The sequence below is a fragment of the Electrophorus electricus genome, chromosome 18 (genome assembly GCF_041902795.1).
Source record: "Electrophorus electricus isolate QZ-2024a chromosome 18, ASM4190279v1, whole genome shotgun sequence".
In the NCBI taxonomy this organism is placed as follows: domain Eukaryota; kingdom Metazoa; phylum Chordata; class Actinopteri; order Gymnotiformes; family Gymnotidae; genus Electrophorus; species Electrophorus electricus.
This window is the reverse complement of record NC_137514.1, coordinates 841570-858732: the sequence shown is the minus strand read 5'-3', so window position 1 is coordinate 858732 and position 17163 is coordinate 841570. Positions and strand designations below refer to the sequence as shown.

Below are 17163 nucleotides of genomic sequence, written 5' to 3'. Positions count from 1 at the left end.
GTGCTGACTTACAATACTACCATTTTTGAAACCCCAGTTTATTCACTCAGAATAAAGATACACTCAGACATATATGCATGTCTATTTGAGTAGGATGTTTGGGGTTTTTTGTTTGTTTGCTTGTTTGTTTTTGTGCAGTATTCTTTCTAGAGGGCCGATGTTCAGACGTAAAAACACTTTTATTTTGAAATGTGAACTTCGTTAAAATCAGTACGAGTTCCGGTACGTGTTTTGCTGTCAGCGGCTTAGGTCATTAATAGATAATGGAACATGTGCTGTATGGAAGACTGAATCAGTCTGTGTGCTGTGCGCTTTAATACTTTACTGGCTAAATGTATGTTCACTGAACCCGGGAGGAGATTGTGTTTTACAGCAGTGTATTGCGTAATCTCGGGACAGGATGGTCATGTGTTCTTCACTGAGCCTCAAGGTTCAGCGGAACCGCTTTCGTTTCAGCGAGATCTGCCAACTGTACTGCAGAGCACCAAATGCTACAGATGGGGTCTACGTGACAGGCAGTATTAATTCTGGTCGTAACGTTTCTGAATCGGTGTCTTCCCCAGTCTACTTTAACTGTACTAAACATGTTCGTACTTACAAGTTATCGGCTCCAGGTCTCTCTGACAAGAAGCGCGAAGTGAGAGTAAGATTCGCCCCGAGTCCCACAGGTAAGTGCCTGCCTCCTCCAGTAAACACATCATTCACACGGGTTATAACAGCATAGTTAGGTTAAGATGGCTAGCTAACTAAGAATGATGAGATGTAGAGGATCCTCCAGTTACCCGTTTCATATTGAGTCGAGCGATATGCAAAGCGTTTCCTCTCTGCCATTACATTCTCAGCACACACATATCTGAACATTTTATCCCAGTCTTACAAAACCATCCAGTTCGGATTAGCTAACGAATTTGTTTGCATTTCCATCTCACCTGAGTTCAGCTTTTTGTATGAATGAAGTGCCTAGTTTGATACTGAGCTTATACGATTAAACTGTTTGGATTAAATATCTGAATCTCAAATAAAGAACCCCCCAAAATATTTTGTGGCTAATGCCACCATCTCTGGTGTTGCTTTCAGCTGATTCTTTTACCTTTTCTTCGTAAGAGTCCCACACAGATGCACATAAACATACACAAACATGCAAACAATCTGTTTCAGTTGTATTGAATATTTACACTCTGTCTCTCACACACACATACACAAACATGCAAACAAACAGTCTGTTTCAGTTGTATTGAATATTTACACGTTGTCTCGCATTCACACATACACAAACATGCATACAAACACTTTGTTTCAGGTGTAGTGAATATTCAGTCTCTCTGTGTTAGCTGTGAATATTCACTCACACAGTGTTCAGTTGTGAATATTCACACTCACAGTGTACAGTTGTGAATATTCACTCTCACACACATGATGTTCAGTTATGAATATTCACACTCAGTTCTCAGTTGTAGTGAATATTCACTCACACACTGTGTTCAGTTCTAGTGACTATTCACACAGTGTTCAGTTGTAGTTAATATTTGCTCTCTGTGTTCAGTTGTGAATATTTGCTCTTTCACATACACATGATGTTCAATTATGAATATTCAAAATCTCACAGTTTTCAGTTGTACTGAATATTCACACACTCACACAGTGTTCTGTTTGTTATCAGGGTTTCTGCACCTGGGTGGCCTTGGCACAGTGCTAGAGATAGTTGTGCTTTAAAGGCTAGAGATAGTTGTGCTTTAAAGGCTAGAGTTAGTTGTCTTTTAAAGGCTAGCGTTAGGAAGAAGACAGACAGTATAAGGGAAGTTTGAAAACAGGGATTTGTATGCTATTAATGTGAATAATGTGAAAACAGGGGTTTGTATTTCTAGCTTTTAAAACACAACTATCTCTAGATTTTAAAAGACAACTGTGTGAAAACAGGGGTTTGTATTCTATTAATGACATTAATCACATTAAACCCCCATTTTCACATTAATTTGAAAACAGGTTTGTATGCTGTTTATGTGGTTAATGGCAAAATAAGGTAGTTATTATTATTTTACAACAACTTTGTGGTGCTGACCTACAATACTAACATTTTGAGACCCCAGTTTATTCACTCAGAATAAAGATACACTCAGACATATATGCATGTCTATTTGAGTAGGGTGTTTGGGTTTTTTGTTTGTTTGCTTGTTTGTTTTTGTGCAGTATTCTTTCTAGAGGGCCGATGTTCAGACGTAAAAACACTTTTATTTTGAAATGTGAACTTCATTAAAATCAGTACGAGTTCCAGTGCGTGTTTTGCTGTCAGTGGCTTAGGTCATTAATAAATAATAGAACATGTGCTGTATGGAAGACTGAATCAGTCTGTGTGCTGTGCGCTTTAATACTTTAAAGGCCAAATGTATGTTCACTAAACCTGGGAGGACCTTGTGTTTTTCAGCAGTGTATTGTGTAATCTCGGGACAGGATGGTCGTGTTCTTCACTGAGCCTCAAGGTTCAGCGGAACCGCTTTCGTTTCAGTGAGATCTGCCAATTGTAGAGCACCAAATGCTACAGACTGGGTCTACGTGACAGGCAGTACTAATTCATACACTTTGTTTCAGGTGTAGTTAATATTCATTCTGTCTCAGGGTTCAGTGGTGAATATTCACTCTTACACACACACACAGACCCACACAATGTTCAGTTGTGAATATTCACACACACACTGTACAGTTGTAGTGAATATTCACACTCTCACATAGACAGTGTTCAACTGTGAGTATTCACACTCACACAGTGTTCCATTTGTTGTCAGGGTTTCTGCACCTGGGTGGCCTACGCACAGCGCTTTATAACTTCCTGTTCGCTAAGCAGCAGGGCGGGACGTTTATCCTGCGACTGGAAGATACAGACCAGTCCCGCCTCATCCCTGGGGCGGCCCAGAACATCCAACACATGCTGGAGTGGGCTGGTACAACACATCAAATATGTTACTTTAGCAATATCAAAATATCACCACCACCACTATCATATTAACAACACCTCAACATCACTGTGTGTGTAGCAGGGGTCAGTATGGTCCATACATTATGTGTGTGTGTAGGTATTCCTCCTGATGAGAGTGTGTGTAGCGGGGGTCAGTATGGTCCATATGTCCAGTCCCAGCGGCTACACATGTACTCTGCTGCAGCTACATCTTTGCTGGAGTCAGGCCATGCCTACCACTGCTTCTGCACCAGTCAGAGACTGGAGCTGCTGAAGAGGGATGCACTGCGCAGTGGACAAACACCACGGTAAAACACTCGCCCATTCACAAACACCATGGTAACACAAACACCACATTAACAGTCACACACACAAAAACCAGAATCACACTCTCAAAAACCACAGTAACACACTTGGTCACACTGCTTTACCATTTTTATGTGCTTTATGCAGTAGTATGATAGAGCTGCCAGCTAGTTTTAGACTGTCCCTATTCTAGCCATTCTAACACGAGTGGAACATGTCTGTATGGTAGCTAGTGTGTCTTTTTTTTGTCTTCCTCTGATAACAGTGGCTACCCCCCCCCCCTCTCTCCAGTGGATATGGTGTATCTCTTACTTTTGCAGGTATGATAACAGGTGCAGACAGCTGAAAACTAACCAGGTACAGGAGAAACTAGCTGCTGGCGTTCCACATGTGATCCGTTTCCGGCTGTCTTCAAGCTCAGAGCCGTTTGAGGACATGGTGTTTGGCTGGACACGGCACGAGGTAGCAGAGGTGGAGGGCGACCCTGTAATCATCAAGGCCGACGGTTTTCCCACCTACCACCTGGCCAGTGTTGTGGACGACACACACATGCGTGTGAGTCATGTACTGCGTGGCTCGGAGTGGCTCATATCCACCTGTAAACACCTGCAGCTGTACCGTGCCCTGGATGAGACTCCGCCCACTTATGCCCACCTGCCTCTCCTACTGAACCGCGATGGCAGCAAACTGTCTAAGAGACAGGGAGACATCTACATCCAGCACTTCAAACAGCAGGGGTTGCTGCCTGAAGCTCTTCTGGACATAATTACTCACTGTGGATCGGGATTCAACAGTGAGTCAGTAACTCGGCAGCTGAGCGAGTCAGTGAGCAAGTGGGTCAGGGAATGAGTCAAGGGATTCATTGGATAAGTGAGTTAGTGAGTGTGTATTATCATCATTATGCTAGTTATTTTTAGATATTTCTGTTTGTATATGTTTGTGTTTAAATAAGTCAGCCATGTACTGTTGTAAGCCTGGCAGTTATTTGTGTGTTTAAGGTAATCGTCTGGGCCGAAGGCTGGATGATCTGATTGAGGAGTTTAACGTGTCGAAGATCACGACTCACTCTGCGCTGCTTGACTTGGACAAACTGCCCGAATTCAATAGGTGAACAGGTCAACGAATACATAGCCCACACTTACAAGAGGTCATCACTTCACCCCAACACAAATCAGATACATACAGAGGTTATCCTGCCACCCAACACAGAGTAAATATAAACAAAGGTCCTTTTTCCGGTAGGCAATCAGCCTCCAATACTGCTAGAAACACCAAGGGGGTCAGTTCTCTCAGAGCACATGCACTGATATACTGATGAATACATGCATATTTAGAACACTAACTCAGCCTGGATATGAACCTCTGCCCAGTGCTGAACATGGAAATGTAAATACATCTGTAGGGTTTCTACCCACACTGCTTCTGTGTGTATACCTTTCAACAGATTTCTTTTACTTTTGTTTGGGTGGTTTTATTGTTTTGGGTTTTTCCTAGAGAAATTGTTGAAATTTTCATAAACCATTAGTTTACTAAAGGTACAGACTATCTGTGTATAGGATTCACTTGCAGCGAAGGATTGAAGATGAAGGTTTCTGCTGCCACCTGGTGGATGAGTTAAAAAATCACATCACACAAACCTATGGAAGTCTGATTCAAGATCCGATTGTTTTGGAGCCTACTTACATCCAGAGGGTGCTGCACCTGAGGAAGGTAACCAAGTCATCTTGGGAACAACTAAAACCTCATCACTTTCCTGCATCTCTGTTAATCTTTTTTGTTTGTTTGTTTGTGTGTGTGCACACAGGGTCACATCACCTCATTGAAGGAGCTGGTCAGTCCAATGTACTCATACCTGTGGCTCCGCCCCTCTGTATCCTGGCAACAATTGGAGGAAATGAGTTCAGAAGTGCAGGATATCACGGCTCTCACCATACAGTGAGGCCACATCCACTAACTCACCTCAGGGGGCTATTCAGCAAAACCTGGCTAATTGATTTATTAGCAAATGTATGTGTGCGTTCACCACTGAGTTTGTGTATGTGTGTAGGGTGGTACAGGGCTGTGGAAATCAGTACACTGCCGAGTTTCTGACTGCTCAACTGAAGCTTATTGCTAAAAAACTGAAGAAAACTAAATACAGTTCAGTCATGAAGATCCTCCGCCTGGCACTTACTGGAGAACAGGTACACACACACACAAACAGTCATATTCCATAGTCTATAAAATATGGGTTTATCTGAGTGTTCCTGTTGAAGTGCTGACAGTCTCTCTCTCTCTCTCTCTCTCTCTAGCAGGGACCAAGTGTAAGTGAGGTCATGATTTCTCTGGGTGAGCAGGAAGTCTGCTTTCGCCTGCAGAGAATTCTAAAACATTAACTCGGACTGTTTCTCTTCAAACTTATGACACGTTTGTTTTCAGCAGAATAAAGCTCTTTTATGTAAATGTTGTTTACCTCTTGATGTATGGAAACACTACTTTCATCAGTTCCCTGAAAAGAAATGTCATCATTCAATATTTTGAGGAAATTACAAGGGCAAAGGTGTTTTAGACTAATATCTTTTAAAATGAAATTTCTTGCATTTCTCGTTCGTTGCGGCGAGCTGAAATACACATGGGAAGGTGGGTAGGAGTCAGTTTTTCAGCGTGACTATCAGCAGGTCACATGCTCTGCGCTTCTCGGCGCTTGCTGCAACCGCAGCACTTCTGCGTGAAACGGACATGGCGAGCGAGGAGGGCGCCGACACGCTAGAGACTTGGTTGAGTACGTTTACGTTTTGATTAAAACACAACAAACCCGCGAAACATTTTTAACCCTTTGTGTATACACAAACCTATTTTGAAGCGCTACTTGGTGTAGTTTAGACAAACTTGGTTTCGTTTTGTCCATGTTGTTAATGTATACCGTTGTAAGTAAACAAATCGCGAAGATGCAGAATAAACGTAACGATGAGTGTTGCGTAATTATTTATCGTTAGTAAGATTGTGCGTCAGCAAAATTGACTTAACCTTTAAGTTTCAACACTCCGTGTTCTGCCTGATGTAGTCTAGTCAAAGCTAAGTGTCAAAGCTGTCTTTAGCTTTCCCCAGTTGTTTGTTTATATATCATATGTCATTATATAAATGTAGTCTTTGAAAAGGCACTGAAGCGGAAGCACCACGCGCGTTATCACGTGCACGCTTAATTCCTGTGTTGAGTGTTCGCGCGACTCAGCTGTGAGATCTCTCATATACATTTATGGCATTTAGGTGTGAGATTTCTCATTTACATTTATGGAATTTAGCTGTGAGATCTCTAATTTACATTTATGGTATTTAGGTGTGAGATTTCTATCCACGCTGATACTGCACTTCCGTCAATGAAACAAACAGTCATTTAATATTGTAAGATTATCGCTACACACTGGATGCTTTGGGAGGACCTGGATTTCTATCGTGAATGGTCATTAAAGTAAATTTAAGTCTTAAATAAAACTACCCTTATTTATTAGCATTTTAAAATTAAATCTGAACTAAAGGCTTAAACAGTGGAGGTCAATTACAAGTAAAAGGTAATGCATGTGAATATGTTTTGGTTGTTTTTACATAATTAATAGATTTCATTTACAGTAACGTTTTACTCACAAACTTAGACACACTCAAATAGTGCTAGGGTTAGTGAGATGCTGTGGGACACCTATAGAAATCTGAGATGGGTCAGCACGCATCAATTAATGACTTGATGATATATCTAAACAAATAACTGGGAAACGCACACTGAGAACTACCCAAGTAGGTTAAACAAACCTGAGATTCACAGCAGTGGTTTCATTTAGGATAATCTCACATCACCAGTCTTATTCAATTTCTCTTGATGGACCCATGAACACGGGCATTATTAATTACAAGAGATGCCTGCAGATCTTGTGTGTGACTATAGCAATCTCTCTCACGCACATGAGGATTCTCTGAAGCAGTGCCATGGTAGGTCAGTGGTTAAGTTACTTGAGGTGTAATTGGATGGTTGCTGGTTCAAGCCCTACCATTGTCAAGTTGCCATTGTTGGAACCGTGGGCAAGGTCAGTTGCCCAAGTTGTGCTCAGTTGTAACTGTAAGTTCCTTTGGATAAAAGTGTCAGGTAAATGTATGCACTGGTCTTTGTGTCACTATATATACTTCTGTGAGGGTTCTATGAAGCTCTGGTCCTTATAGGACACCCCTTCCTAGGTAGAGTAGCAACAGTGCTGAATTTCTTCTATTTGTAAAATAACTACCTGTTTAGTGTAGAAATCCCTTTAAATGGTCTGGTAAAATCCCCTTTCAGATTACATTTCACTAGAAAAGAATACTGTGAATAACAGGCAACCTCTGTTGGTTTTATGTGTGTTTTTTCACATGGCGGGGCAGATCAGATGCGCACCTGAATGAGACATCCATCATCAGTTAACCTACAAGTTCTTTTCCTTCAAGATTGTTATATAAACATTTGTTCAATAAAATCATGACCACATGGGCTATCAATTTTTGCAACTATAGATAATAATGTAGTCTGACTTTGTTATTGAAAAGAAAGTGTTTTTATTAAATTATAGACAAGAGGTTTTGTACCGTCTTTTTTGCAGAAAGAAAATCTAAATCAACTTATTTGATTTTCTAATGTCTTAGATAAGGTGACAGACCCTGAGAACACATCAGAGAGATGGGACTGTATCCAGGGATTCTACCAGCAGGTTAATGCACAACCAGATGGGTGAGACACACGCACGCGCACACACACACACACACACACACACACAAAAACACACACACACGCGCGCGCGCACACACACACACACACATAAAAACACACACACACACATGCGCGCGCGCACGCACACACACACACACAAAAACAGACACACACACACGCACGCGCACACACACACGCGCACACGCACGCACACACACACACACACACACACACAGTGGTAAGAATAAAGAGCCTATGAGAGGTTAGATATAGAGGTCAGGTATAATTTAAGTCATTTGTCTCTCACCATGTGATTTGCTTATGTGTCACTCAAGTCTTTGTGAGAAGTTAACCCATAAAACAATCATGAAATCACTAAGGATTTACCCTTCACATCGGAAACATTTTCTCCATCGTTCAACTGACAACTGGCTAGCTAACTAAAATGTGCAAAAAGTGTACAGCTGCTGAAGTTGCAGTGATTTTGGAAAGTAGTGACAAAGATAACGGAGCCTTAGAGCCTGAGGGGGTTGATTCCTTTGATGATGAAGAATACAAAAGAGATAGATGGCTAAATTAATGTTATTTTACGATATCATTTTAATAGTGGACTTTAACTAGTCATATGTAGACACAATGTCTGCTGCAAGCCACCTAGCTGAGTGCTGCTTCTGTGCAAAATTGATGTAAGTGATTTGTAATACAACAGTCATGACTTTTGTTTGAGAAACTTGACTGACCATTAGTAAATGTTTGCTTTGTTAATTTTTTTTTAATGTGAAAGTAAGCTAGTCTAGTGCAGATGAATGGATATGTTTAGACCATATGCAATACTGTTCTGTGAAGTTGAGTCTTCTGTTTTTTGCCATATTTTGATTATAGTTTTTGTAATGCTCAGTTCTCACCTCCACACATGAAGCTTGATATTTTGATATTCTATGAGCATATGACAATTGTAAAACTGTAATTTTAGAGATTCATTACATTTTTCTATACTACTTTATTCATATATTTTACTGCTCCTGTGAACCAAATACTTTGGTAACCCTATTCCAAACACCAAAACAGTTCACATCAGTAAAGGTATGTTTTCACATGAAACTTCTAAAATTTGACCTCATATTTTTAGATTTAGGGCCATATTATTTTTTATGCAGTGCTCTAGGTCAAATGGTACATCATTATGAAGAGAGCAGAAATTGGTCTGAACATTTTGATATAAAACATATGGGTATCATGCTATAAATAAGAACCTTTGAAATGAATTTAAGAAAATATGCGAAAACGTAGAAAATGTCCTTAAGACTTCAGAGGGTTAACCCTCACCCTCCAAATCCCTTCATTAACCCTTGTTAACCCTCACCCTCACATTGCACCAATCCCAATTACAGTAACCCATTAGAACCATACAGGAATAAAAGTTCCCATTAGAACCAGGAATTGAAGTCAGTACACTGTACTGTACTGGGGTTAGGAGTTAGGGTTAGGTTACTGTACTGCTGTATCTTCACAGAAAACCCCTGCTTAAGCTCTTGCTCCTTAGTTCTGTTAATGTTTTTTTTCCCCTTTATTTTAATGTGTGTTTTAGGCCCCAGGTTGCTACACGTCTGTTGGCACACAAAATTCAGTCGCCTCAGGAGAGAGAATCTCTACAAGCACTCACTGTAAGATCCATAAAAATTTGCACATGTGTGTAGTAGTAGTAGGAGGAGGAGGAGGAGGAAGAGGAGGAGGAGTCCTGTTTTCTCACTAGTGTGTGGGTGTGTGTGAGTGTAATAAAGTCCTGTGTTTTCTTTTCCCAGTTGCTGGAGGTATGCATGAATAACTGTGGGAAACATTTTCATAGTGAGGCTACTAAATTCCGATTTCTGAATGAACTCATCAAAGTGCTGTCACCAAAGGTACAAACCTACAAGTAATAATCTACTAATAATCTACAGGTTTTAGCCCTAGCTCAGAGAGTAATAATCTACTAATAATATATAGGATTAGTTTTAGCTCAGAACGTAATAATCTACTAATAATATATAGGATTAGTTTTAGCTCAGAACATAATAATCTACTAATAATATATAGGATTAGCCCTAGCTCAGATCAGATTAATATACTAATAATATATAGGATTAGCCCTAGCTCTGAGCGTAATAATATACAGGCTTAGCCCTAGCTCAGAGAGTAATAATTTACAAGATTAGCCGTAGCTCAATAGTTATAAAATAATTAAAACTGTCAGGGTAGAACACAGATCTCAGCAAAATATTTTTGAGGTAATTAATAAGGGCTCAGAATAGCATAAACTATGAATATAAATGTTAGTGTGTGAATATGTTGGGTGCATTTAAGCAACTATATGTGTGTCTGCATGCAATCATGCAGTACCTGGGTACCTGGACCACAGCCCTGGTGAAGTTGAGGGTGACAGAGGTTCTGTATGGCTGGACTCTGTGGCTGAAAGATGAGCCGAAGGTGCAGGAGGCGTACCGCATGTTAAAAAAACAAGGTCAGATGTCTGTACTGCACAGTAAACAGTACCACTGTCTCTACTGCATGCTAAACAGTAGTACTGTCCTTATTGCACACTAAACAGTACCACTGTCTGTACTGCACGCTAAACAATGTACCACTGTCTGTAATGCACGGTAAAGAGTGTACCACTGTCTTTACTGCACGCTAAACTGTACCACTGTCTGTACTGTATGCTGAACAGTACCACTGTCTGTACTGCACACTAAACAGTACCACTGTATGTACTGCATGCTTAACAGTGTACCACTGTCTGTACTGCACGCTAAACAGTGTACCACTGTCTATACAGCATGCTAAACAGTGTACCACTGTCTGTAATGCATGCTAAACAGTGTACCACTGTCTGTAGGGCACACTAAACAAGGTACCACTGTCTGTACTGCATGCTAAATAGTGTACCACTGTCAGTACTGCACGCTGCACAGTACCACTGTCTGTACTGCACGCTAAACAGTGTACCACTGTCTGTACTGCACAGTAAACTGTCATAAGGTATACTAACCATACAAAAATGTGCCATTGTCCATACACTTTAATTTCATCACTGCCTGTACTAAATTATAGACGTCTGTACTACAAACTACATTTTATCGTGCACTGATGGTGAGTCCAGGGTGCAGGATTTCAGTAGGTGTTTAATGTACAGACATTGGGTGAGACTCCACACACAGCAAGCTGAGATTAAAATACAAACCCTTATGTTTCAAACTGTTCCTCAGACCAGCATGCAACCTCTCCAAACTCAGCACATTTAAATCTTTCAAGGTATTGTGAAAAAAGACCCGAAACTGCCAGACACCGTGGTGATGCAACCTCTGTGTCCCAGGCAGGAGGTGTCGGTGTTTGATGATGAAGGTAAATCACAGGTAAGAGTAACTCACTGTGTAGACTATTTCAAGAGTAAGAGTATTTCAAGAGTAAGGGCATTTCAAAGGTACCATCTGTTCTAAATAGTTTAAAATAAGCCCAAAATGGAAGGAGCTGTAACTGGGTTTGTTGTCTGTGTTGTAGTTGTTGTCACAGCTGCTGAAGAGTACCCGTCCAGAGGACCTGCAAACAGCTAACAGACTGATTAAGAGCACACTGAAAGAAGTGAGTGTGAGTGTGAGTGTGAGTGTGTGTGTCTGTGTCTGTGTGTGTGTGTGTGTGTGTGTGTGTGTGTGTGTGTGTGTGTGTGTGTGCGCGCGTGCACATTCCTGTGTTTGTGTGTGCCTGTGGTTGTATAATGTATAATGAATGCTAGGTTCAGTAGCAGTATAGTGTTAAAAGGAGTAATAAGTCATCTTTACAACCAAAAATTAGCAAACAATATTGATGAAAGTGATTATGAAAGAAATGTAAAAAATAATAATAAAGTTCAGCTGACTGGAGATGAAGACTCCAAAAATGACTTATTGCTTATATGAGCAGGACTTATTGCTTCTTTAGGCATGTCCATGAGGTGACCACAGCACATATCTCCAAAGTGTAAGGCACTGTAATATCACCATCCAATGTGCTATAATGGTGATACTACAATTACTCTACTCTTTATTGGTGAATAATTTACCTTTAGACAGTTGGTCTTACAATACTGCACTAAACTGGACTCACGTATCCAGCTTTGCACTAAAGTGGACTCATATTGAACACTACACTAAACTAGACACACATAGCTAACACTGCACTAAACTGTACTCACATTGCAAACACTGCACTAAAGTGGACTATCCAACACTGCACTAAACTAGACTCACCTAGCCAACACTGCTAAACTAGACTCACCTAGCCAACACTGTACTAAAGTAGACTCACGTAGCCAACACTGCACTAAAGTGGATTATCCAACACTGCAGTAAACTAGACTCACCTAGCCAACACTACTAAACTAGACTCATGTAGCCAACACTGCACTAAACTAGACTCACTTAGCCAACACTACTAAACTAGACTCATGTAGCCAACACTGCACTAAACTAGACTCACGTAGCCAACACTACTAAACTAGACTCATGTAGCCAACACTGCACTAAACTAGACTCATGTAGCCAACACTGCACTAAACTAGACTTATGTAGCCAACACTGCACTAAAATGGACTCGCATCCATCAAACTGCACTGAATATCTACAAAACCATCCCATTGGCCTTTAGAACATTTAATACTCCATCAGAACCAAACTAAAGATTAGGGTTAGATATCCAGATTAGGGTTTAGATACTCTTCCTGCAACATAGACAGTCCTGGGGGTCTATAAAGATGTGTACATCTACACAAACACAACACTCTGCACAATAAATAACTTCTTACTGCTCAAGTCATCATTTCATGTGTGTGTATGTGTGCGCACATCTTTTCCAGGAGCAGGAAAAGATAGAAAAGGAGGGCAGACGTGTTGGCACTCTTCAGGATGTGGAGAACTGTACATCACAACTTAAATCTCTCCTGAGCCAACAGTACACACAACACACTCAGGACATGCAGGTGTGTGTCTGTGTGTTTATCCTACCAAGTAGCACATATTTGTTTCCTAATTATTCATTAATGTGTCATTTTTTCTACTGTATTTAAACTTAGATGACAAATTCCCTGTGTGGTGGTAAAAAGTTAACCAGTCAATCAGCCAGATGTTGATGAAAATAGTGATATTTTCAAGTTATGTTCATGTGTTGAGAGAGTCAAAAATACTTTCCTCTCTGTTATATAACTATGTGCTATATCAATATATATTGTTGGAGTGCATTTTTGTTTGATGTGTTATTGAATTATTGTAAAGGTGTTAGTATTGTATGAATGTTAAAATAATGTAGGGTGAATGTTGTCTTAGGGATCTCTATGACCTGTGATTGGTTAAATGTGTTTCTGTGTAGGATGTCTGAGCTTTCTGATAGGTTAAATGTGTTTCTGTGTGGGATGTCTATGAGCTTTCTGATAGGTTAATTGTGTTTCTCTGTAGGATGTCTATGAGCTTTCTGATAGGTTAAATGTATTTCTGTGTAGGATGTCTATGATCGCTGTGACAGGCTGAGACCAATCCTCTTCAGACTGGCCAGCGAAACCGTGGATGATGATAAAGTTTTAGGTCTCATTCACACTCAACATTCACACACAAAATACCCACACCCATCCAAACACTCTAAATCACACCCTATTTATCCCATGGTGTCTGTGTATGTGTGTGTGTGTGTGTGTGTGTGTGTGTGTGTGTGTGTGTGTGTGTGTGTGTGTGTGTGTGTGTGTGTAGCTGAGATACTGCGAGGGAATGACAAGATAACAGATGTGATGAACCTGTACAGAGTAAAAACACAGAAGCAAGAGCCAGAGACTCAGACAGTGCCTTCCCAGAGTCACAACAGCCAGGGTTCAGTATACATTCTACACACACAGTTCCATTGTCAAAAATGTCAAAATGCATCATAGACATTTATATTTATATAGACGATTGGTCAGTATCTGGTCTGTAATGCCTGTCTCCCCGCGACAGACCCAGCTAGTCCAGTCAAGACCTACCACTTGATTGACTTGTCTGTGCTGGGAGATAGCGCCACTGCTGGCTGCATTGAAGACAGCAGCTCTCTGCTGCTGTTGGAGGAGGATGTGTGCCCCCATGGTAAAGCCCTCCTCTGTCTCATATTAGCTGCGTTCAGAAAGTCCTTACTCAGCTCCCCGCTTCTGTGATGCCATCTTTATGGCTGTCCTGACATAACATAACATGAGAGAAGCTGCTTCAAACACCTCTGAGCAGATGGTACATGACTGGATGCCATGCAGGATGTAACCATAACAAACACTGACCCTAGCTAACCCTAACCCTGGATGCACAGAAAGTCTTCAAACTTTAGAGGGACATCACTGCCTGCATGGCCAGAGATTAGAGGAACTGTATTAACGGAGGAGTAGAGGAACAGTAATAATGGAGGAGTAGAGGAACAGTAATAGCGAGAGTAGAGGAGCTCTTCGTTAAGATTCAGTGTGGGACCAGCGTGTCATTAAGCATTTTGTTTTTTATTCAGTTGCAGACTCCTGCATCCCAAGGACACTCGGGGTGAAATCTTACCTTGAGGAACTCACTCAGGTATTGTCATTCTGGTTAAATGACATGTCTCTTAGGCAGTTTGAGGAGTATATTAGCTCAGTGCTTATAAATTGGCTCAGCATATACATACTGGTTCTGCGTGCCAGAGACTGTGTTAAATTTCAGCTGGAGGATAAAATGAAAGTTATGAAGGAGTCTGGCTCTATAGAGACAACTAATGGAAAAGGAGCCTACAATAACCACAGTGCATCAGTATTACCAGTCAAGTGAGTGATAACTGGCAAAATAAGTCTTTCTGTTCTGTCATGTGTCTTTATTTTCAAACTGATCAGTAATGTTTCTTTTCAGGAAAGTGAACCCATTTAGATCAGAATTAGATGACATGAATCAGATGAATCAGCCAGGCATATCAGAATATAAACCACATCCCCCTTCATCCCTTATGAACATCACTGTTTCTTTGGATTCTATTAAGCCCAGTGAGTGACAATTCAACAATACAGAAAAATGAAACTTGACCCTAGTGAAAACCTTATTTCTGTCAGTGACAAACATGCAGTATATTTACTTTAGGCCACCTAAAGCCAATAACAGTGTTCGATCATCATGGCATCCGGGTGTCTTTCCACTTCACCAAAGAAGCTCCGCCCTCTAGGCCTGATATTGCCGTCATCATCATCTCTACTGTTAATACCTCAGCACTTCCTGTTTCAGACTTCCTGTTCTTGACTGCTGTTCCAAAGGTAACAACACCTAATTATTGCTGAGTATGTGTGCAGCCTCAACCCTGCAACGCCTACAATCTAGGGTTAGGGTTATAGTTAACTCCTCAACCCTTATAATCTTTATTATTACGATCTCTAACCCTCATCCCTCAACCTCTATGATTCCTATGATCTCTATCTCTAACTTCTCAAGACCTAGGATCTATAACCCTAACCGCTCAGCCCCTATGGTCTCATCTCCTACAATCTGCAACCCTAACCCTTCAGTCCCTATGATCTCAAACCCTATGATCTCTAACCTTAACCTCTCAACCCTACATCTCTGTCCCTACAATCTATAATCCTAACCCCTCAAGTCCTACAATCTCAACCCCTACAGTCTATAACCCTACAATCTCAAGCCCTACAGTCTCTATCAGCAGCTGTAAGGTTATGCAGCTACACAGTTCTAAATAAACCTGGGTTATTTGGGTTAATGCATCCTCCTCCATATGATCACAATATAAATCTCACTGTAAAACATTGTCCTTCATTTTACAGGCCTCATCCTTGACTTTCTCCTTTACTCTAGGGTTAATGGTTAGAGTTAACATCCTCTGCCCTTTTTTATTCTAGGCTTAGGGATTAGGGTTAATACCCTCTGTCCTTCTTTACTCTAGGGTTAATGGTTAGGGTTAACATCCTCTGCCCTTCTCTCTCTCCATCCATTGATGTTGCAGACAATGCAGGTCAAACTGCAACCTCCAACAAGAAGCGATCTGCCCGCATACAATCCCATACTGCCCCCTGCTGCCATCTCTCAGGTACTGCTGCTCTCCAACCCTCTTAAGGTAGGAAAACAGGCCTGGGCTCTCACTGGGGTCATGCTTCTCTGCTTCCTGTCAGATGTGTAGCACTTTTATTATCTATGCAGCTGTGTTTTGTTAGATGATAAACATTACTGGTGTCATACAATAAATATCAGCACCAATGAGGTCATTGTTATTTTTCTTATTTTTATAATTCTTTTTAAATTTATTGCTGTGCAAACCAAACCCTGTACAACACCTAGTCCTGAGAAATTCTAAACCTAAGAAAGACTAAACCTTGTCATAGATCCTTAAGACAACTAGTCTGGAAGTCATAGATTATTAAGACTAGTCTGGAAGTTGTGGATCTTTCTTGTGGATTTCTTTCAATGCTTATTTTCAGAATAAAACTTGAATCTGTATGGTTTATGTTCTATATGAATTCAAGATTAATTAATGTTCCATAGAATTTCTGCAAGTTATTGTTGTATGCATGTCTTTTTTTTAAAGTAAATGTCATTATGTAATATTCACTGGTAGAATATTGGATAATTCCTTTATGGCATTTCTGTGACCTACTCTGCCTAAACTTTCTCTTAATAAATAAAGGGGAGCAGGGGTTAAAGGTAAGTTGAGGAATGTCCTCTTTAATCACTTCTAAATTAAGATCAGGTGCTGGGCATCTAAAAAAAACTCACCTTACTTAGAAAAACATTAATGAGTGTTCTGGAACAATACCCACATGTCTCATCGGTGTGTGTTGGGATGTGTCATTCTAGAGACCGGTATCTCATCAGTATGTGTTAGGATGTGTCGTTCTAGAGAGCAGTGTCTCATCAGTGTGTGTTGGGATGTATCGTTCCAGAGGCCAGTGCGTGTGAGAGTCAGGCTGTCCATGATGCTTGGAGAACACAGTGTTCAGCTGGAGGCAGAGATTGACCACTTCCCAGAGTGGGACTCCTGGAATAACCCTTGACCTTTTTATATACTTCTGAAGAGATTTTGGTCATTTATGTAATAATTAAAAAAAAAATTGTTTACAAACTAGTGCCATCTTTTAGTCTCAAACATTGCTAGTGCAGTTCACAAGTCTGCAGACATATGAGAGTCACAATGACTGCAGGTAGGCATACTGTAGTGTACCAGT

At 40.7% G+C, this 17163-nt stretch overlaps 2 protein-coding genes across 6 annotated transcripts; both read left to right on the top strand.

The window, feature by feature from the left end:
• Nucleotides 1-216: 216 nt before the first annotated feature.
• ears2 (glutamyl-tRNA synthetase 2, mitochondrial) lies at nucleotides 217-5698 on the top strand. Its single transcript, XM_027022560.2, has 9 exons — nucleotides 217-668; nucleotides 2781-2936; nucleotides 3069-3258; nucleotides 3577-4049; nucleotides 4255-4363; nucleotides 4813-4966; nucleotides 5061-5191; nucleotides 5304-5439; nucleotides 5548-5698. The coding sequence occupies exons 1-9, from the start codon at nucleotides 401-403 to the stop codon at nucleotides 5629-5631; spliced, it is 1701 nt and encodes a 566-aa protein (XP_026878361.2). The 5' UTR covers nucleotides 217-400; the 3' UTR covers nucleotides 5632-5698.
• A 142-nt stretch (nucleotides 5699-5840) lies between these two features.
• On the top strand, nucleotides 5841-17060 carry LOC113585192 (ADP-ribosylation factor-binding protein GGA2-like). Of its 5 annotated transcripts, XM_027022558.3 has the most exons (17): nucleotides 5841-6017; nucleotides 7898-7982; nucleotides 9550-9625; nucleotides 9764-9862; nucleotides 10338-10461; nucleotides 11253-11353; nucleotides 11499-11579; nucleotides 12829-12951; nucleotides 13468-13549; nucleotides 13712-13828; nucleotides 13952-14077; nucleotides 14481-14542; nucleotides 14669-14769; nucleotides 14852-14982; nucleotides 15077-15246; nucleotides 15948-16058; nucleotides 16882-17060. In XM_027022558.3, the coding sequence occupies exons 1-17, from the start codon at nucleotides 5975-5977 to the stop codon at nucleotides 16990-16992; spliced, it is 1743 nt and encodes a 580-aa protein (XP_026878359.2). In that variant the 5' UTR covers nucleotides 5841-5974; the 3' UTR covers nucleotides 16993-17060. The 5 variants fall into 5 exon arrangements, with proteins under 5 accessions (XP_026878359.2, XP_081556809.1, XP_081556808.1 ...); XM_081700683.1 differs by having other exon boundaries at nucleotides 14481-14769; nucleotides 15948-16031; XM_081700682.1 differs by having other exon boundaries at nucleotides 14481-14769.
• Nucleotides 17061-17163: the final 103 nt, after the last annotated feature.

What these genes read in the sequence shown, in the direction of transcription:
- ears2 (XM_027022560.2), top strand. Translation starts at nt 401, where the DNA reads ATGGTCATGTGTTCTTCACTGAGCCTCAAGGTTCAGCGGAACCGCTTT. An exon ending in CGCAGTGGACAAACACCACG is followed by an intron (nt 3,259 to 3,576) that starts GTAAAACACTCG and finishes TTACTTTTGCAG; the next exon opens with GTATGATAACAGGTGCAGAC. An exon ending in ATCACGGCTCTCACCATACA is followed by an intron (nt 5,192 to 5,303) that starts GTGAGGCCACAT and finishes GTATGTGTGTAG; the next exon opens with GGTGGTACAGGGCTGTGGAA.
- LOC113585192 (XM_081700682.1), top strand. Translation starts at nt 5,975, where the DNA reads ATGGCGAGCGAGGAGGGCGCCGACACGCTAGAGACTTGGTTGA. An exon ending in AATCTCTACAAGCACTCACT is followed by an intron (nt 9,626 to 9,763) that starts GTAAGATCCATA and finishes TTCTTTTCCCAG; the next exon opens with TTGCTGGAGGTATGCATGAA. An exon ending in TTTGGATTCTATTAAGCCCA is followed by an intron (nt 14,983 to 15,076) that starts GTGAGTGACAAT and finishes TATTTACTTTAG; the next exon opens with GCCACCTAAAGCCAATAACA.